Source organism: Polyodon spathula, chromosome 9, assembly GCF_017654505.1.
Source record: "Polyodon spathula isolate WHYD16114869_AA chromosome 9, ASM1765450v1, whole genome shotgun sequence".
Taxonomy (NCBI): Eukaryota; Metazoa; Chordata; class Actinopteri; order Acipenseriformes; family Polyodontidae; genus Polyodon; species Polyodon spathula.
In genome coordinates this window covers 48,906,870-48,928,471 of record NC_054542.1, presented here as the reverse complement: position 1 = coordinate 48,928,471, position 21,602 = coordinate 48,906,870, and the positions used below count along the sequence as shown (strand labels likewise).

At 39.3% G+C, this 21,602-nt stretch overlaps 1 protein-coding gene across 1 annotated transcript in view; it reads right to left on the bottom strand.

The window, feature by feature from the left end:
* The window catches only part of LOC121320980 (ephrin type-A receptor 6-like), a 40,973-nt gene that overhangs the window by 1,779 nt on the left and 17,592 nt on the right, over nucleotides 1-21,602 (bottom strand). Inside the window, exons 5-12 of the mRNA XM_041259845.1 lie at nucleotides 20,005-20,075; nucleotides 16,871-16,996; nucleotides 15,302-15,487; nucleotides 9,176-9,237; nucleotides 7,583-7,792; nucleotides 5,116-5,265; nucleotides 699-892; nucleotides 149-298 (exon numbers count right to left, since the gene is read on the bottom strand). Of these exons, the coding sequence (XP_041115779.1) occupies nucleotides 149-298; nucleotides 699-892; nucleotides 5,116-5,265; nucleotides 7,583-7,792; nucleotides 9,176-9,237; nucleotides 15,302-15,487; nucleotides 16,871-16,996; nucleotides 20,005-20,075 (1,149 nt within the window). The remainder of the gene's footprint in view (nucleotides 1-148; nucleotides 299-698; nucleotides 893-5,115; nucleotides 5,266-7,582; nucleotides 7,793-9,175; nucleotides 9,238-15,301; nucleotides 15,488-16,870; nucleotides 16,997-20,004; nucleotides 20,076-21,602) is intronic.

Genomic DNA, 21,602 nt, shown 5'->3' with positions numbered 1-21,602 from the left:
GTCAAAATCCACTCGACAGAGTGAAGGAGGAAGGTGGATAGCGAGAGGACGAGAGGTTGAGAGAGCAGCATCATTTTGATTTTAAAATGTTAAGGGCCACAGTGTGGTTGGAGTGCAGCAATGTGGCCTGGTGTTTACGTTCACTTACTCGATGCTCATCCGTGACACACAGTCCAGTGTAGTGAAGCCCGAAGCCATGAAGTTGTTCTTGTACTGACTCATCTTTATTGAATCCAGCCAATCTCCAATGGAGATAAACAAGGGGTATTCTGGGACATCTCCGGGGGATTCCGGAAAACTATATATATATATTTTTAAAATTTATCTCTATATATATATATATATATATATATATATATATATATATATATATATATATATATATATATATATATATATATATATATATATATATAACAACTTATTTCTCCTGGGCCCTCCCCAGTGGTATCAAACTCTCAATACATACTGAAGCACATCCAAGGTTTACTAAAGATGACTTTGTACTGCATTGAAGAATACTCTTTTAATTCAAATTCATCTCACCTATAACAGTTTGCTTTTCGAATCCTCAGCCAAATCTAATGGCACACCTGCTGTTGTTATTTTTATTTTATGAATGTATTTATTTTTTGTACAAAGTTTCTGCACAGTACTACTGTATATCCTGTGATTGAGTGTTTGAAGTCAGGCCTAACCCTTGCACGTCCTCCACCAGTGTCTGCAGGCTGCTGGGGTTGCGGATCAGCTTGTCCAGAAAGCTCACAAGCTCTGTGAAGGTGGGCCGGTGGCTCCTCTCCTTCTGCCAGCATTGCAACATGAGCTGGTGAAGGGTCACTGGGCACCCCATAGGGGCAGGAAGACGGTACCCTTCTTCAATTGACAGAATCACCTGCAGAGACAATGAGAGAATACAAGGGCCCAGTTATAGCTGTGGGATAGCTGTGAGGTAGCTGTAGGGTAGCTGTGAGGTAGCTGTAGGGAAGCTGTGAGGTAACTGCAGGGTAGCTGTGAGTTAGCTATGAGGTAGCTGTAGGGCAGATGTGAGGTAGCTGTAGGGCAGATGTGAGGTAGCTGTAGGGTAGCTGTGAGGCAGCTGTAGGGTAGCTGTGAGGTAGCTGTAGGCCAGCTGTGAGGCAGCTGTGAGGCAGCTGTGAGGCAGCTGTAGGGTAGCTGTGAGGTAGCTGTGAGGTAGCTGTAAGGTAGCTGTGAGGTAGCTGTGAGGTAGCTGTAGGGTAGCTGTGAGGTAGCTGTAGGGTAGCTGTGAGGTAGCTGTGAGGTAGCTGTAGGGTAGCTGTGAGGTAGCTGTAGGGTAGCTGTGAGGTAGCTGTAGGCCAGCTGTGAGGCAGCTGTAGGGTAGCTGTGAGGTAGCTGTGAGGTAGCTGTAGGGTAGCTGTGAGGTAGCTGTGAGGTAGCTGTAGGGTAGCTGTGAGGTAGCTGTGAGGTAGCTGTAGGGTAGCTGTGAGGTAGCTGTAGGCCAGCTGTGAGGCAGCTGTAGGGTAGCTCTGAGGTAGTGTAGGGTAGCTGTGGCTTCCCTGTCAGCTTCCTACCTGCCTACACAGCAGGACCGATTCAGTGAGAGTGACAGTGAACCAAACTGTCTAAATGAAAGAAAAATGTGTTTGTGTGATTTTTTTACCTCCAAACCTTACTGCAAATGAAGAAACCAGCAGTGTTATTGACGCTATATACAAAGCAGAAAGGTGCGGAAGGAGAAACAACAACACATGATGCGTGATATCATATTTTCACAAGTGATCATCACTCAGCTCAGTAAACAGGTGACAGCTTTATTTATAGAAATGTAAAGAAATAAAGTGCATGATTTATTTTAACTCAGCATGAACTTTGTACTGATAGAGTATGATGCAGATTCAGGTGCATCTCACTAGAGGTCACTAGCAGCACGTTGCATCGGTTCTAGCTTTCAGTACCTGCCCGATGAACACAAAATACCTTCGACTGCAGCCTTCAGAATGAAAAAATTAAGCATCGATCCCCTTTTTTCACAAAGGACCTTGTTGTGCATGTATCCACAAACAGAAATACATTCTGGCAGGACCTCCCATGTAATTAGTGCGTGTGTGGAAGTGGCTTTCATCCATGACACCTCTCAGAGGTCTTCCAGGTTTCCAGGACTGTTTGCCAGGGAGCTGCTTGGGTATTCCAGCAGTCTGGTGTTAATTGAATGTGTTTTTGTCTCTGCTCTCTACAGCTGGGCCTTCTCTCTTAGGGACCTCCAGGTAGGGAAAAGGAATTAATACAATGCATCATGCTGTCAAGGCACCTGAATGCAAACTGGCTGAAAACACTTCTGTTGTGCCCCAGAGCAATTTCAGTTAATATTTGTTTTCATTTTCTGTCCAGCTCCTCTCAGTCCTCTGACCCCTCCAAAGCTGAATCTAGCAAGCTTCCAAATACCAGTGCTTGTTAAAAGACTTTCTATCTACAGCCCTAACCCTAGGGGTAATCACAGCATACACTTCTACCCAGCTGCCCAGCTAATGTGTCACAGCCCTGCTCTGAGCTGAATACACTTGACTTGGACTGGGTAAGTATAAAGGACATGTTCTTCTCTTCAATGTTTCACAGCCCAGCTCTGAGTTCAATACACTTGACATGGACTGGGTAACTATAAAGGACATGTTCTTCTCTTCAATGTGTCACAGTCCTGCTCTGAGTTCAATAAACTTGACTTGGACTGGGTAAGTATAAAGGACATGTTATTTTCCTCAAAGGTGCCAATTACTACTAGCAGCACTTTTAATGTATTGATATACATACCAATCAAAATGAAACTCCAGGAATATCATTCACAGCCCTCTAAAACATCAACAACAATTATGTTTATATTGTGCTTTGACATTTGCTGAAACATACTTGATCTGATAGTGACTAAGGCTTGCTTGCAGTTGAGAGCTGGAATATGTGGTAGATCCTATTCACTGGACTGGGTACCTATTTGACATGCTTGTCTTGTTAGAACAGCAAAGACTGCATTTACAACATTGATTTAACTAACCAGGGATTCTATTGCGTGGTCTCCATTGTAGTAACTTAGTACGGGAATATAAACAGTACATGAACTCTCACTCAAGACTCCATGACAGTGCCCGGTCTATTTGTGAGTAATGAGCTTAGCTCTGAATACTATACCAATTACAATGCTGCCAGGATGCTATTAAGATTACAATGTTGATTCACCTCTCCTCACCTTTGTCTTGAGACTCATCTACACCTGGGCTTTATAGGATCCTCTGATTTAGAAGCAAGTAGTAGCTTCATTCAAACTTTAGGGCCAGCAGGAGAGACATCTTGCTACTTAAAATTTGACATCACACATTCCCCAAACGTATTGGAGAGGTGAGAAAAGCAAGCAGCAGGAGGGCAGACCAACTGCTTTGTGGAACAACAAGCACCAAAGGCGATGAAGTAATTAAATACCAAGGACACTTCTTGAGGCAGTAAAGGTGTTGTAAACATATTGGAGCCAGACTGCAAGAAGTATGCTCAACTTGAGAGTGCGATATGAACTCAAGTTCAGAGGAAAAGATAAAGGCATTTAGTTTTGCTGCTTTTACAATGCCCAAAACTAACCCTTGTGGAGATTCTAGTTTTTAAAAGAACTCCTAATTCAAGTAAATTTTACCTTATATGGATTTTGTCACTCACAGACCTCATACAAGTATCCAACTACGCAGAGATGAACTGAATGTCACTTGACACTGTACTCCTTTTAAACTTCTTCTGTGGAGTCTCTGCTCTGATTCGCCTGGATTAAACACTTGGCAGGGTCAACAACTATATGTGCTTCCCCTGGTGGAAGCCAGATTATTATAAACAACATTACAATCATTTATTCTAATTTTGTTTGCATGTAATAAAATGTCCCTGTCACATTGTGACATGTTATAGCATGGATTACATATACTGATGCACATGTATATTGCCCTTCAGCAATATTGCGCTACATAAGTTTTTCTTATAGTTCAGGAGGTTGGCCGAGGTCCCTGTCTTCAATCTATTCATGCTAGACAGTCTGGTTCTGATTTATGACTGTCAATGTTTCTTTACTCCGCACTCCTCGTCTGCTTCTTGAAAAGGATCATTACTTTAGGCTTCAGCATTACCAGCTCAATGCAAGATAATCTGCGGCTGTGGGTCTGAGGAGGCAGGCTGGGAAAGCAGACCATCTCAACCGCCATGCTGCTAAAATAAACTAGCCGATTATGGGTTAGGAAATACGTTTATTACAGCCCCAATGCTACAGTGTAATACAGAATCATGAATAGACTAACTGCACTGATTATGCTGTAACAGCACAGTTATTATACATATGATTGTGTACTTACAATGCAACCACATGATTATTAACAAAACAAACAAACATTGGCAGTTGTTTAGAGTCTTTTGTAATTACTGTATTTACACATGTGATGGTGTGATTCACTGTGTAACTATGCTGTAATTACAGTGTACAGTATTCATGTATTGGAATATTACCCATATTTTTAAATGTGTTTACAATGATTTTTGCTGATAATACTACCAGCAAAGCCACTTTTAACAAACCTGTGACTTGTACACAAGAGAACCCTATACTTATTATCCCCACCTGCCTTTTTAACAAAGTTGTGACTTGTACTCAAGTGTACCCTGTAACCTTACTGTGTTTGTAATCCTTTGCTCAGATGTACAGTGTGCTCCATCAGTGTGATATCATTGCAAACAGACATTTTCCTTTTAAAAGCTGCTTCGCTGCTGCCAGCTTCATTGTGATGGGAAGTGGCAGCCACTACAATCTCTGACATGTTAGAAGTGACACTTCACACAGTGAGTAATGTAGAGATTTAGCTCATTCACACTAGTGTTCAGTGTTCACACGGCATGTATTTAATATGATGGGTCCTTTCACAAAGATGAAAGCAATATTCTCAAATTGTTTAATGAACATGAGACCTATTTACATTTTTCAAATTAGACATTGTCTTTTTCTTGTTTACCGCTGTGTTTGTAGAATTACTGGTGAGTTTACCTTTCACAAAACAAAAATGAAAGGGTCACCTTGGTGCACTCAGCTTTGATATGGACCTTAAAAGTCTGAAGGTTACTTACATCCTGATTGGACATCTCCCAGTAAGGCCTCTCTCCATATGACATCACTTCCCACATCACAATTCCGTAACTCCAGATGTCGCTGACTGAGGAAAACTTCCTGTATGCTATCGCTTCTGGTGCTGTCCATCGGATTGGGATTTTTCCACCCTGTAGAAGAACAAAAACTATAACTTGAGACATCCTTTAGAGGATTCAGAATGCAGTCCTGGGGTGAGCTTTGGTGCAGGAGGCTAGGAGAGACTTGCTTTAAGATCATTTTCCAATGTATTTAAGAACTAAAGAGGGGTAAAGATTTGAAGTGCAAAGGCAATGTCAAAGGATAATATCATTTTAATACAACACAACTAACAAGAAACCACTTAGAACAACAATGTATCTGCTCCTCTCTGCAACTAACAAGAAACCACTTAGAACAACAATGTATCTGCTCCTCTCTGCAACTAACAAGAAACCACTTAGAACAACAATGTATCTGCTCCTCTCTGCAACTAACAAGAAACCACTTAGAACAACAATGTATCTGCTCCTCTCTGCAACTAACAATAAACCACTTAGAACAACAATGTATCTGCTCCTCTCTGCAACTAACAAGAAACTACTTAGAACAACAATGTATCTGCTCCTCTCTGCAACTAACAAGAAACTACTTAGAACAACAATGTATCTGCTCCTCTCTGCAACTAACAAGAAACTTCTTAGAACAACAATGTATCTGCTCCTCTCTGCAACTAACAAGAAACTACTTAGAACAACAATGTATCTGCTCCTCTCTGCAACTAAGTTGTTTCTTGTTTGTTTTTGTAGGGTTAGATGAATTAAAAAAGGGTTCATATTATTAATGAAAACTAAATTTACCAGACATAAGCTGTCTTTATAGAAAAATAGATTTTGTCTATGTAGCAAATACATACTGTATGACATGTGACACTGACGTATAACGGGGGGGGGGGGGGGGGGGGGGGGGGGTTGGGTGGTTCTGGGGGGGGGGGGGGGGGGGGGTGGGTGGGTGGGTGGGGGGAGGGGGGGGGTGGTTCTGAAAAAGAACCAGGTTGTGGTTTGACATTTCTGGTGAAACCACTTCCCTGAGAGTATCATATACAGAAAAGAGGGTGCACTTTGGTTGAACTCAAGAGCACATGCTCCGCTTACTAGCAGAAATACTGCTGTTGACTATCAGCAGGTTAGCAATAACCAGCTACCAACATGCCAAGATTAAAGCTCACAGCTTTATAGAGACATATGAATATAAGCACTCCCAGGGAGACACTTTTTGAGTGCCTATGCTTACTTCAAGATGCGTGCTGACTTTCTCCCAGAAGAAAGGTAAACCGATCTTTAAACTGGAGAAACATCCACTGAAAAATAATGCATTTTTGGTCTCTTAATATTTCTCTACAGTGAGAACTTTCTTCATAGAGGCAAAGTTTTGCAGGGGCAGGTTAATGGTTACACTGATGTATTAGATGTATTTGAAGGTTAGGAACAATTGTGAGAGCTATGCTGAGGTCACAGTAGTGATTTCAACTTCAGATATTGCGCTGTACTGGGAAACCATCTAGATATTGGAGCCTATTGGAAGAACACTATACATATCCAGCATCTATGAAGTTTGTAAAGAGGTCACTGATTCAAAGCTGCATGTCATTAAAATTCCATTTCACCTTATCTGTAATTCTATCAGAAAGTCATTCTTCGATACGCAGCGCAAAGTGTATTCATTAATCATACTGCAAGTTTTAAATGTTTATCAATTTTCTCTACAGACAAAGACCTTTACACTGATGTCATATATTCAATATCACCTTGCACAGTTCAAGACCACACAGAATCTCAACAATGTCATAATGACTTCCTCTCTGCCAAGGTTTAGTTCAATACTGCAGCCTTTCCAACAGAAACCAACTTGTAGCATGTGAGGTAAAAAGCTGTTTGTTGAACCACAAATCGAAGCTAAACTTCAGTTATGTACAGTTATATATTCCATGCTCGTCTTTGCATAAACATTGCGGATGCTGTTATACAGCTCTGATAGATTTTGGTTTCATTACATAATGTAGGGGAGCTGAGTGCGGGGATGTACGCACCCTGGCAAAGGGTACTATACTCTCAAACTGCAGTCAGCAGGATTTCACAGCATGCTTAGACTATTTCAAGTTATATGCCAAGTATACAATTTAGTAGGTACCATCTTGTAAGCAAAGCTAATAAATATAGACTCGCACCAAATATTCACGGCACACATTTCATATTCCATGAAATGTTTCGCTACACCTTCAAGATATGCATTGCGGGAGCAGTAAGACCAGTACATAGTTTACAGTCCATGGCATGTGCAAATTAGTGATCACAATGTAAGGGAACATTGAATAAACCAAGGATGAAAAGGTAGTTAAAAAAACAAGTATTTTGCACAAATGTGTTTCTACTGTAATATACACTACAGTTCTTATATGACTGCACTTACACTGGTAGTGTAGGCAGCCTCAGGGTCGTCCTCCAGCACACGCGACAGCCCGAAGTCAGACACCTTACACACCAGGTTGCTGTTGACCAGGATGTTGCGAGCCGCCAGGTCTCTGTGAACGTAGCCCATATCAGAGAGATACTTCATCCCAGAGGCAATGCCGCGCAGCATGCCCACCAGCTGGATCACAGTGAAGTGGCCGTCGTGCTTCTGTCACAAGAAAGAGGAGTTTTCAAATCATTTTCTGAGAAATGCCTGGACTGTCTATTACTTTTGCAATGTTTAATTTGCAGAGCACGGATAGAAGTGGATTCAAATGAAAAATTATTTCATGGAGGTCGATTTCCTTTCAGGGCCAGTTCAAGATCTGCAAGATCTGCACTGCTGTTTTTAATTAGCAACAGTTTATCACAATGATCTGTTCACTAAAAAACTGCAAGCTTTGTGCCTGATAGAAATAGAGACCTTAAGGTTTGTATTTTAAGTTCAGTCTAGCTCTCTATATTTTGTATTGTACAGATGTGAGAAACTGTTATTTCAAAATGCTTGACAAGTTCTTCAACTCAAGCCCCAGATAACTTGTTTCAGTTGTTGGCTTGAAACTTGATGTGTTTACTCAAAGATAACTGTTCCATTTGTGTCTTACTTAAAGCAAAGCAATATCCCACAAAGGGTTTTAGAACATGTTGGTATTGAACACTGCTAAACATTGCTGCTTTTGGATGTTGTGCTTTTGAAATCACGATAAAAGCTTGCTATTATTATAGGAGACTAGACTAGGTGAGCACATTGTTACCTAAACAATATTGGCACAGCGTGTAAAGCCAGTAATAAAAGGCTATTTACAAAACGCTTCTTTTAAATATGATTACATCCTCTTTTGAGCTGTGTTGTCTACCAGCTGCAGGGAAAGTAATTCACGATAATTAAAACTCAAACAAAGCACTGTAATCAAAGTGATTCAGAACTCAAAGTTTACTGTGAGAGTTTATTATGCATGGACAAGTTCTGGATTGCAAGGGGTTTACAGTACATGGCAATCAGGTATATTTAAAGGAATGTCCTGTAGTAAGTGGTGTGCCAGTTGCCACTTTACACCCAGGAACTCTACAGTGGAAGCTGGAGAGCCACCGACCCCTGCAAGGCACTTGCTGGCCCTGCAGGTGTACTCTCTGAGATTACCAGGCCCTGTAACAGTATGACTGACCCAGTGCTCCATGTGTAGTGCCTTTAGTCGGTCACCCATGCAGGTACCGTTTTGTTGGTAACTTATTGTCTAGCATATGAGTGGGTGTATACAGTGTGCACTCAGGCACGCACACAGGCAGGCATGCACGCACCTACACATGCACACATACGCACACAAGCATTCACACACACTCACATTCAATCTTGCACATTAAGATAAACTGCCAACTAAAAAGAGTACAAAACAAACCCTGTCCTATATTTCCTAATTGGAAAGTTTTGGAGTAAAAAGCAAATACAGCATTTTCCACTGTAAGTAATTTAAAATGATTATTTTATTTTCCCAATCCTGTTATTAAATAGTTTTCTATTCAGATTTCACTAGGAATTAAAATGCCAACTCACCCGCAGAAAGGTATCCAAGGATCCATTCTCCATATATTCAACTACGATCATTACCGGCCTGCCTGTAAAGACAGTTTAGAAACCCATTAGGAATACAGCTCTATCAAAAGGGTTCATATATTTCCGGATGAGCACCTGTAATCAATTCAAGTAAAGATTAGATGTGGTAGACTCATATGCTCTTCTGAGTCTGGAGACTGGGCAGGCCAGGCCATTAGACTGAGTTGTCCTTCACTTTCCTTCTTCGCCAGAAAGTTCTTGCACAACTTTGAGGTGTGTTTCGGGTCATTATCTTGCTAAAGAATGAAGGACTGCCCAACTAGCTGTAATCCTGATGGAATGGCATGCCTCTGAAGTATGCTATGACAGCCATGCTGGCTGAGCTTGCCATAGACTTGGTAAAGATCACCAACTCTGTCACCAGCAAAGCAACCCCAGACCATGACACTGCCTTCTCCATGCTTAACAGTGGGAACCACACATGCAGAACTCATGCGCTCACCCTCTCTGCGTCTTACAAATACTCGGCGGTTGGATCCAAATATTTCAAATTTTGACTCAGGTCCATAAGACCGATTTCCACTCCTCAAACGTCCAGTTTCTGTGTTTTTTGGACCAGTCAAGTCTCTTCCTCTTATTCTGCACTCTTAGCAATGGTTTCTTTGCATTTAGCTGAGCTTGTATTTCAGGGGCAGTTAATCACCGGTTTTGCAGATTTATGACTCAAATGAACTTGTTCTCTGATTCAGAGGTCACCCTTGGCCTGCCTGACCTTGTCGGCCCTCATGAGTGCCAGTTTCTGCCACAGCAGTTACAGACACTTGCAAAGTTCTTGCGATTTGCCTTAAAGATTGACCTTTATTTCTTAAAGCAATTACAGTCTTTTTTCTTTGCTTAACTGAGCATATTTTGTCATTTTCTGCTCCCTCACATTCAGGAATGACAAACTTGTGCCTATGCTACTATAGTTATATTAATCATGGACCCTCACCTGTTAACAATAATTGGTGACAAAAGGTTAATTAGGTAACATGCTAGTTAACTCAACATCTAACAAAGACACTTTTATACTTAGGCCAGTGTTCTAACACTGTGTTATACACATTTCAGACTTTTAACTGACTTGGGCTTCAGACTGAAATCCTCTTGCTTTGGGTGACCATTTCATTGAAATTGACAAGATTTACATTTTCATTTAAAAATTAATTTTTGAATGCAATTCACTTATGATTATCAGCTCATATAAGTACATGTATCATATAATGAGATATTAAGTGTTTATAGACAAGTTTATACAATTAAAAGCATAGATAATCATGAAAAACCTGGTTTCAAGCAGGTGTACTCAAACTTTTGACTGGTACTATATATATATGAAAATTCACCTCACTAAATTTATAACACATTTATTAAACAGTTAAGACTTGCTTGCCTTCCTCAACTTCTCGTGTTCTCTTAGTCACTAAAGTAGTTTAAAATGATTTAAAAAAAAAAAAAAAAAAAAAAAAAAAAAAAAAAAAACAACAGATGGCGCTGTGTGGAGCAGTGGAAATATAAAGCCTAAAGACTTCACCCAACTGTGTAGACTGTCACAGTTGGCACATTTGTTTACCAGTCGCATCACATTCCCTTTTAAGTGCACTGTGCTGAGAGAAATCTGTTTGTGGCTTGTGCAGCAGTTACCTATGTGACTGATTATCCTGAGGAGTCATTCTCCATGTCAGTCACAGCTGCTGGTGAAGAACTATGCTGATTTTCTTCTCGTAAAAGCAGGGAATGGGGCTTTGTAAAGTGTTCTCTTGGGGTGTGTTGGAAATCACATTGTTAATGATGGCAGAACGTGAATAAATCTTAACTTCAAACTAACAGCACATGATGAGCTGTGCCTGTGGCTTTGATTCAATTCATCTGGACAATGTCAGGTCTAAATACCACCATCAATAAAACCATTAAAAGAAGAGGATATTGTGAAAACCAGCGATGTGTATGAGTCTTTGTAGTGCATTCTTTAAAGTATAGAAAATGACAAGTTTTGGTCTGGTATGCAGATCCCTACTGTGTAGATCAATTGAACAAACACAGCGTGTTTTGCAATATCACAGGCTGATTATGCACAGAACATGCAGGTGCTGTAAAATATAAATATATCCCAAAATAAATAACCTCTTTGAACCTTGAATGGGTGGTACTGCCCCCTGCTGGGTATCACTGTTAGAAACTTATGAATAGGTATATCAGTGACCTTACCAGAGAGAGCTTATATTTAAACAAATTAATTTGCTAATATGCAATAAAGTATACATTCCTCTGTATGTCCTGCTTGTTTGAACATGCAAGTAAATACTTTCAAGCTGTGCTTACATATGCAATAAGGCCCGACAGGGTATCTGATACATTGAATAGCACAAGACGAAGTCAAGTGCCTCCATCCCCAGAGAAGCCTGTATATTAGACATATATAATCACCCTGAAGGGCTTTATTGCACTCATAATCCAGGTAAAACAGTGGATTTGAAAAAAAAAGCACACATCATGTTTAGAGCAAACAATTTATTATTTTTTTTTTAATTAAATATCTTTAAATGCAAAAATAGTACCCATACGTTTTTTTTTTTTTTTTGATATTGTGTACATTGCCATTGAAAAGGTAACCAGGGGACGGAGTTGAGACGGCATCGAGTCATTATTTTTTTCCTCACTGTGCAGACACTGCTTGAGCAGAACAGATGAGAGGAATAAAAATAAATTAAACGTCTCGGATTTCAGTAATTTTCAAGGTCTGTGTTGGAGAGGGGTGGATAATGTGCAGAAGTGTCTTTTTGTGTTTTCTGCAGCGTTTACAAACCTCTGAAAATACATTATTTGAAGTAACAAAGTCAGGGTGAGTGAGTATAAAGATAATGGTATTTTAAAATGTATTTGTTGGTATTTTTCTGTTTTGCTATCTTCTAGTCCATGTAATTGTTCTTCATCCAAAGCGACACGTCTTCTCACTACTTTTGGGATTTCTTTGCTGGTAATTGGTCACTCTTTTTTATACTTACTGTACATTTGTAACTATAAACAAGATGGCTATGCATGAGGCAGTGCAGTGATTTCGAATATGTGACAAGGCTCCAACTGTCCGTATCCATCCATTATACGGACAGCTGTAACCTTGCTTGACCAATCACATTGCTTTCATTGCCAGCCCTGGATTATATGTAGATTATACACCAGGTAATGAGAAGCAGCACAACATCATTGCTGGAAGTTCAGGTCAGAGGCTGGATTGAACTGACTAAAACACATTAGCGTGGTGGCCAGGCAGTACTCAAAGTGTACGTCCCTGATCCTTTTTCTGCAGGTGGATTTGGGACTTTTATAATAAGGTCTCTTCAAAAATGTGAATAATAATAATAATAATAATACCCAATATCTGGTTTACACCCCATTGTGCAAATGGCACAGTTAGCATAACTGCTCTGGCCTTCTTTCTAGCTGTGTGTTATTCTTTTACACAATGCATTCTTTTTTCATTCATTGGGTTCATGTTGTGATCATAAAATTATAATAACAGTATTATTTACAACCCAGAACTGGGGCACCTGCCACGTTGAATATTTGCTCTGCTGCATGTGAGCTGTAATTTTACTGTGCACCGGTGTGAGGGAACAATATTGTTGCAGGCGCGGGTGGGAGAGAGGGAGGAGGAAGACGGTGAGAGGCTGTGAAAACTAAAGCTAATGTACAGAACCTGAAAGGCTCTGTGCAAGACAGAGAAGCAGAACATGTGCATGCATTAGCACAAAATACAGAATAAATCCACAGGGAAATTCAAATTCCTCTTTTCATTGTAGCCGATGTACAAGCACTGAACGATTACTGCAGAGATTCCACTCTATATAAAATAAAGATTATTATTATTATTGGATGTGGATATGTAAATTAGCTTCCTGTTTATTCAAGAGGATGAAAGATAGTCTGTTAACTCTTCATATCCTGGTAAGTGTATACATTGTACATCACTGGGTTAGACAAAGTTAACAAGCCCTATTTTAAGAGGAATAAAACAAGTTAACTGCATGAAACAGAAAGAACTTATTTGCGTGAAGGAGCAGTTCAGTTATTGTTATTCTTGCACATTTTCTATTCTTAAATTAATTGTATTCATGTCTAAAACGTTCCTTTGCATTTTGCATTTGTTCCAAATAAGGGCTTTTTAGAGCCACAGATGATCACAATGAAATGTCACGGTTTAAGAGTCTGAAACAATTCAACAGTCTAACCATGGAGCCGCTGTTCTCCCACCAGGCTAATCTTTGTGTACATGATCTCTGAAATGGGATCTGGGAGAAGTATTCTTATTGAATATCACCAGTCAACAGATTGCCAATTACAGAGCAACCCCTGACTTAAGCTTGATTTGTTGCCTCCATACCACAGAAACAAACAAAAAGACACACGGAGCAGCTGATACTCATACTTCATTGTAACACTCACAAGCAGCTGAATGCGAATGATTAAGCTCACTTTGTAATGGCTAAAGCCATCTTAGTCTCTGCCAAGAAGTTCACTCTAGTGCTAATGGGTTGAAAAGACCAATATTATGTTTGTTTTTTCTGGGGTAGGGAGATTAATTATTTTCAACTGTGTGTCATGAAAAGCAAGATTCATCGCGCTGTCTCCGACAAGAACAAGCTATTAGCACAGTTTAGAAAGCTTTTAAAAATGGAAGAAAAGGGTTCCTCACACAAATGGCTGTTGTGTGTTCTTTCATGTGCTCAGATATCTGTTTGTAAGTATTACAATTATATCTGCTGAACTGTAGGTAAACAACAAATTGTTAAAAAAAACAACAACTATCCAAGCAATAAAGGGCCCTTGTCAGTTTGGAGTTTGGGACCTACTGCTGCATGTGTGTTGATTTTGCATTTTGCAAGCCTACTCGTCTGGGGCTGTAAATCGGGCATCATGATTCTGTTTGGTCGTTTTCATTGGGGGCCAGTACACTCACGCTACATACACACACGCTGCAGTTGGCTCAACAACGATATTTACAACCGGCACTCGCTGCAGTTGTCTGTTGCACACACACTTCTTTCATTACTGAAGTGAGGTTCTGTGTGACAACATGGTGACTGTGTTTTTGTTGATGCTTTTGGAAGAAGGTACATCACGTAAATGATGGAGAGCTTGTCAAGCACAGCTATGCTCTTTTTGGCAAAACCAGCAGAGATGCCTTTTTTCTGCACTGCTAAATACAGTGGTGACGATCTGCAGTACCATGACGGTAGAGCGAAACATTTGGGCGATTTTCTGACCAGAAGGCAGCTTGGAAATGACTTGAGTGATTTCCAAATGACTGGATTAAAAATGTACTACTAATGTATTACTGAGACATTTCATGGAGTACGAAAACACACAGATGAGACGTTTGGTATCGGTGGAAAACGAGTTGCTGTCGCACTGTGGCGTTTGGGGATATGAACTGTCCCATATTGTTTCATTTAAGTTGCAAAATCAAAAATACAACAAAATATGTACTGTACTTTAATTAAATAAAAAACAAAAAGTATTATATGTATGCACCATTTACCATTGTTATGAATTTACTATTCGTTAATATTACAAAAATTAACTTGGCTCATCAGGCACCGATATATATAGTAGCGATCTCGGTTAATGCAGGCCAGGAGCAGCACACAGGGCGAGGCAATCCACACACAGGCACAGAGCGGGCGTGAACCCAGGACCTCTCGCACTAAAGCATAGCACTGATGTATATATAGCAATGTTTAGCACACAGAAATGTCTAATAAACAATGACATCATTGGTTGCGCAGAAATCCATTGAGCACCAACTGTGGTTGTGTTAATGTGGCTGTAATACACACACAGTTAGTGCGCCTTAACTAACCGAACTGAATTAATAACCACACTCGATACTCGCTCTGAACAGGATTAACTAGTGCGGTTGTCACTGCCTTTTGTAACCAAACTGTGTGAGTATACAAACCGTATGAAGAGCAAAAGGAGACTTTATAATCACATTTAGCCTGTGTGTGTACGTAGCCTTAGTTTATGTGACCTCGAAACGAGATTTCACACACAGAAACACTGATAACAGTTACAGAATGGTCTTACTCTTAGTAACGACTCCTTCCAAACGGATGATGTTGGGGTGATCAAACTGTCCCATGATGCTGGCCTCTCGAAGGAAGTCCCGCCTCTGTCTATCCACATAGCCACCCTTTAGGGTCTTGATGGCCACAGGGATCTCTCTTTTACCAGGACTCTTCAAACGCCCGCTGCACACTTCACCAAATTCCCCTGAAAGACATCACTGCAAGTTTCACATCTCTAATACTCCAGTTCAACCCCTACATCACTGTCAGAAAATGCATGCATTACCCACAGATACAGTACAAGGGTGCAGTCTCATAACAGATAACATTACGTTCAGAAGAGAATAATCAGAGCTCCCTCCGATGGTGATGGACGGCACAGCAGCAGAGCATACATAATACAGTACTGTATTTGTGACATTCAGAATTTTATGCAATACCTAAAGCAACACTGAACATTGTATTGTGTTGCACAACACACTACATTGTTCTGTGTACTGAATGCATTTCTTGACACATGCTGGGTCATTGTTGAGTTTAAGTGCAGATAAGGATCTCTGCTCTTCTAGTGTGCTGTCTGACAGCCTTGACAACCAGTTCTGGGATTTTTTTTTTTTTTTTTAATCAGCAGCAACCATCATTTTCAGATTTGTGGATGTTTCAATATTTTTTATATATGGCCTCTAGATGTCAGTCTTGGTGTTTGAAGTGAAGTTGAGATCTATTTTTAAGTTAATTGAAAAACAAAAGCACAGCTCTTAAAGGTCCTACATGTTTTTTGTTTTTTTGTTTTTTTGTTTGTTTTTTTTTAGCTCAGATTAACCCCTGGGCTGCATCAAAGACTTGTGCAACAGAGCACTTCCTAGTAAAGTTCACTGAGAAATGAAACATGAAAATCAATAGTTTACCTACAGTGTTTTGTTGCAATCTTTATCAATATCCTTTCTCTCTGTCAAAACACCACTTCTGGTACCTGCAGCATGTTCAATCATGTCAATAGTATATTTAGAGCTTTTGCTGCACATTCTAGCTTGTCAATTTAAAGAGCACCATACACATTGCTTATACCTGCTTACATGTCACAATTACTTTTCTTTATGTGGGAAACTTGGTGCATCATCTTGTTTGTATTTTGTATGGCTTACTGTAAACTACAAAAAACAACCCTATTCCACGTTACTATATATGCTACTGTACAGTACCCATGTTACTATACAGCATCTTACTAGCAATGTTGTGGTCTCTTCTGGGAAATATCTATGATCTCCATCCATTGTTCCTTCAAATTCAAATTCTGCTGGTTTCCACTTTATGATCCAGTTTAAAACACACACTGCGATTTTAGTATCTATTTTGCAGCCCTTGTTATTATCTTGCCCTTATACTATGAATCATCAATGAAGGAATCACTGCTATCATTACTGTATGTGTGAGAGCAAACCTGCTCCAGTTTCCCTCTCAACCACCTTGGTTTTGTAATTCAGTAAACACTGATGGTACTCTAACAACTATGAATTGTTGAGGGGTGAGTCCATAGTTATTTTCACAAATATAATGTAAGAATACCAGATTGATTCTCTTTACAAACCTGCTCCGATGACTCTCTCTATCCGGATTGTGGAAGGATCGATTTCCTTGGCAAACTCGTGGACTGCTTGTGTTGGGTCTTCGTAAGTATCAGGGTCAACATACGTTTTTATTCCTGGGAATCGTACTGAATTCAAAACAAAAATTATTATTTAAAATTATTATCATTAATATTTATAACTAAAACTGTTTTCACAATGCCCTTTACTCCCATTATTATTCAGTAGTTACTTCTCGACTAGTTAATTACTCGTAATGCAGCAATGCATGCTTTGGTTACACACTAAATCCTGCTTTTGACAGTGCATTATATTTCATGTGAACTGCACATGAGTACAAAAAACTAGAAACCAAAAGGCATGCCCTGGATAATAAAACAGGAAGTGTGGAACAAAAGTGTGCCAAGCAGACACTGGTTTACAGCACTGTACCTGCCTTCACACATACTACTTCGGGATATGATGGGTTAGTTATTTTACTTCTGAAGTAATTCATTCGGTATCAAAACTACCATTGTGGTTAGGAATACTTCACTCTGGACTTAGGTGAACTAGCTTCTGAATTTTTACCCAAACGGTTGCGAGCAAGTCTGAGTGTGTTTTCGCTACTTATATTAAATCCTACTATTAGTGCAGTAGCTGCAGTAGGATTTACTGATGGTTGGATACTAAGAGGTGAAGCAGACCAGGAAATACAGTAGCGATTGACAGCCTGTCCTGGACCTGATGATCCAGATTACGTCTCTCACAGAGAGTAGCTTCCCTGGAAATATGAATCTAACATAGACAGCAAGGGGTGGATGCTCGGTGCACCTAGAATGGGTTATTATGAAGTGAAAGTGCCAGTAACGGTACAGGTGAAACAGCTGTGCATTGATAGATGTTCTTTGGAAGTCTTGACTAAGCCTGTTTATTATTCTAGAGCCCTATTCCCCTAACAGCACAGCATGAAGAAGCAACATCTCTCCCCAAGGGGTGCAACGACAGATTCGGTAGCTATGCCTACTTGTATGCTCTCCGTTTTATCAATCTTTTATCAGAGAGGAACGAAGACTGTGTTGGCTGTAGAAGGAAAACACATTTTTCAAACTATCAAAAGTTGTGCTTCAAATTTTGACCGGTATCTGGTTTACACACTTCCTCAACTGAGAGCTTTGAACTACAGAAACACACAGAATAAAATGCACTGATTAATGATATTTGGAAAAATACAACAACATTCCACAGCATGTAAACTTGTATCTTCCTATCCAGGGATTTGTTCCAAACATCTCCTTAATTCCTATATTTAATGTGAACCAATTAACAATAGGATCATGACCTAGCCTATGGTACTAAAATAATTTCAATATGCTTGTTATATCTATTAAACCTGTACTGAAATGGTCTTCCTGGAATGGCATTGCCACTGTTCCCTTGTACTGGAAAATAAGTTTCCCCATTTACAAAGATATTGTATGTATGTATGTATGTGCACATGTATGTACTTATGTGTGTTCAATAAAACTGTTACTAGTGCCTTGACATAAAGTCTGATTGAGTGAAAAAGGCAGGGGATTGTGAACACAAAGGGGCCCATAAAGGGTTAACGCCTGTCGAAATGAGAAAACAGGATGATCAGATTTTGTTCATAGCTGCCTATTTAATGGCAGTTGCTATTCATAAGAGATAATTTAGATGCGTCGTTAAGCCCCAATTTGCTTCCATGAAGGCATGTTTGTAACGAATTGAAAGAAAGGCTTCATTAGCATGAAGTTTTCATTGGTCCTGAGTGTCAGCCTGCTATTCATAAGAGTGAACAACAGCAAAATGCTGTCGATAGCGCTTTCTACAGTCAAGTCTAAACTACGACAGCCTTGGCCTTTTTAAAGACCTATTTTATTACTACACTTGCTCTGTTATATATTTTGACATACCCGTGATTAACAGTTCCTATAAAAAAATCTGTAGCTTTATATGAAGGAACATGTTTAATATAAATATACACTCACATAAGAACATATTTTCTGGCATAATCATTTTAAAACAGCGCTGTGAAGCGGAGAGTAGGTGAGAGACTGAGAATAGACAGTTACTTTATTATTATTATTATTTCTTTTCCATGACCTGAGGCTGACAGCGGTCCTTTTCTTTTTATTTCTTTTACCTGTGTTCACAACAAACAGATTGGATGAACACTGCTCATGTGAACCTGTTTATTTTCAAGGAGGTGCAATATACAGTATATACCAATGCTGCTGATGCAGTCGTGGGAAATTTGGGCTTGTTTTGCAAAAAAACACAGTGAGATCAGTGTTCAAAAGGGAGTCTTCTATTTATTTATTTTAGTGCACCATAAAACGATCCATTTTGTGTACAGTGTGCAATACGGAGTTACACTTTCACTGATTCGTAAACAACTCGCCCCTGATTGGATCTCTGCTTTAAGCGGGGTTTATTATTATTATTATTATTATATTATTATTATTATTATTATTATTATTATTATTATTATTATTATTATTATTATTAGTTGACAATTTGTAAGATTAACATTTAATGAAATTAAAAATTATTATTATATTTATTATTATTATTATTATTATTATTATTATTATTATTTATTATTATTCAAAGATCCTCCTACAGTGCTTTTTGTTTATTTTTATTTTTTCTTGGTCCTGCAGTTAAGAATGGAAATCTTATGTGTGCATATGGAAATGTGTTTACCAGCGTTGCCAAACAAAACAAAAATACATTTATTAAAAAAATACTTTTTTTCTAAATTATGATGTCCTCAGTTTTTGGCAGATGTGATAGGGGCATCGGAATCAGGTTTTGCAATCTACCCGTGACTGCCAGCTGCAGACTCGAGTTTCGATAGTAGGCTACTGTCGGTGGATTCCATTTTTCTTTTTGCAGCTCCTACCGACGCCACCCAGGGAACATTAATAATGCTGACGATGTAATCAAAAAGAGGCGGATTTTCATTCTTGAACAACCAATACCCATTCCTAAAGTGCTTTGCGACAGTCACCCGTATTCTCAGGTCATTTTATGAATAGCAATATGGATGACTTTCATTAGTTTTAAACTAAATTCATTTTATTACGGTGGTCTGCAAGTACTTTTATGAATAAGGTTCAAAGTGTCTTACTGTGTCCATTCTGGAAGTGTGTCCTTCTCTTCTCTTCAGACTTCATTTTAGCTTTGATATACCACTGACACCTTCAGAAACACAAAGAAAAGAGTGACACAGAATTCAAAGACGTGTTATAGACTTTCTAATTCCATCAGCCATGATGAAAGCTCTCCATTCCTGTACAGTTGTTTGCCTTGGAAAGGAAAATGGAAGCGTGCACTTCTTCAATCTTAAAATCTAGGGTTTGGACAATTTAAACAATTTAATCTAATGGGCTTTTGAGTAAGACAAAGTTTTCCCAGCAAGCAATATCTTCGCTATGGAATTCCCCAGAGTTTCAGCAGCACAATTTGTTGATGATGCACTATATATGTAAAGTATACCCATTTGCTCTGTCAAGCCAGTCCTTTCTTTTTACACTATGGACCCAAGTAACAAAATGTGCCTGGTCTCTGTCTGACCAGTAGGGATCACTAAAGAGTGATGAGGTGAACAGTCCTCTCATGGTGTTCTCCCCTAACCCTATAGAAGAGAACGGCTAATGCAGCACTCACTGTGGGTCCCCAGTCAAGATCCTGCAGGTAACGGGATGCAAACCACATTGGTGTGACTTATCCTGTACTTCATAAGGTATTTCTTTTACCAAGTGAGCAACTTGGGTCTCCTACCTGTGAATTTCCTCAATGGGTTTCACTGGCATAGTGGAAGAGTACATGTATAGAACACTGCTCTTCCCCTCTAGGATAAGGATGCCAAATATAACAGTTCTAGCAGAAGGACACCTTGAACAGTAGTCTCCCACATATTTCACTGCTTTTAGATGAAACGTTATTTTTACCTTGAATTGTGAGAATTCTTGTGATCCTGTCAGTTTGGGTTTGCAAGCAGATTAGAATTCTGTGCCAGAGTTCTCCAGTAAAGAAATACATAGTCAGATATCCACAATGGATATAATAAGAGAAATATATTAAAATGAGACATCTTTGCTGAGATAAGAACTAAAAAGCCACAGGGCTCAGATTATTACCCCAGGCATGATTTTGCTTTGTAAAAGCAGGTACACACCCATTAATGGATTCCCTTCCAATATATAGCTATTAATCAATTAGATTAATCAGTGAAGCAGCACTAGTAACGACCCTATTACAGTGGAAACTGGCAACATTATTAAGCAACAGAAAGCAATGGTTGGTTGAAGCTGAAAAAAAACAAAAAAAACAAGGTATGTACCAAAATAGATTGAGGCGATAAACATTGTTTCAGTATAAAGCAGCCCAATCCAACAATGAAACATAGCAACGGATGTGGCTTTTTACAGTAATTGCTCTATGTTTAATGTGTGTATGCAGTAATCTAGTACACATATTTTAAAATAAGGCTGTTGAAATAACAGAGACGCTCACTTTCAGTCTATTCAAACTCCAAACTGAACTTCTTAAAATGTATTTTTATTTTGTGCGTTAAGTTTAGTGCCTAATGTTAATTGCTTGTGTTCTTCAGTTCTGCCTGGCTATTCAATGGTTAAGGTGAGCCCATCCCCAGCTAAGAAAATCACTAAGGAGAGCCTCCATAGCTCTATGAAACAAAGGGTCAAGGGGAGCTGAAACAATATT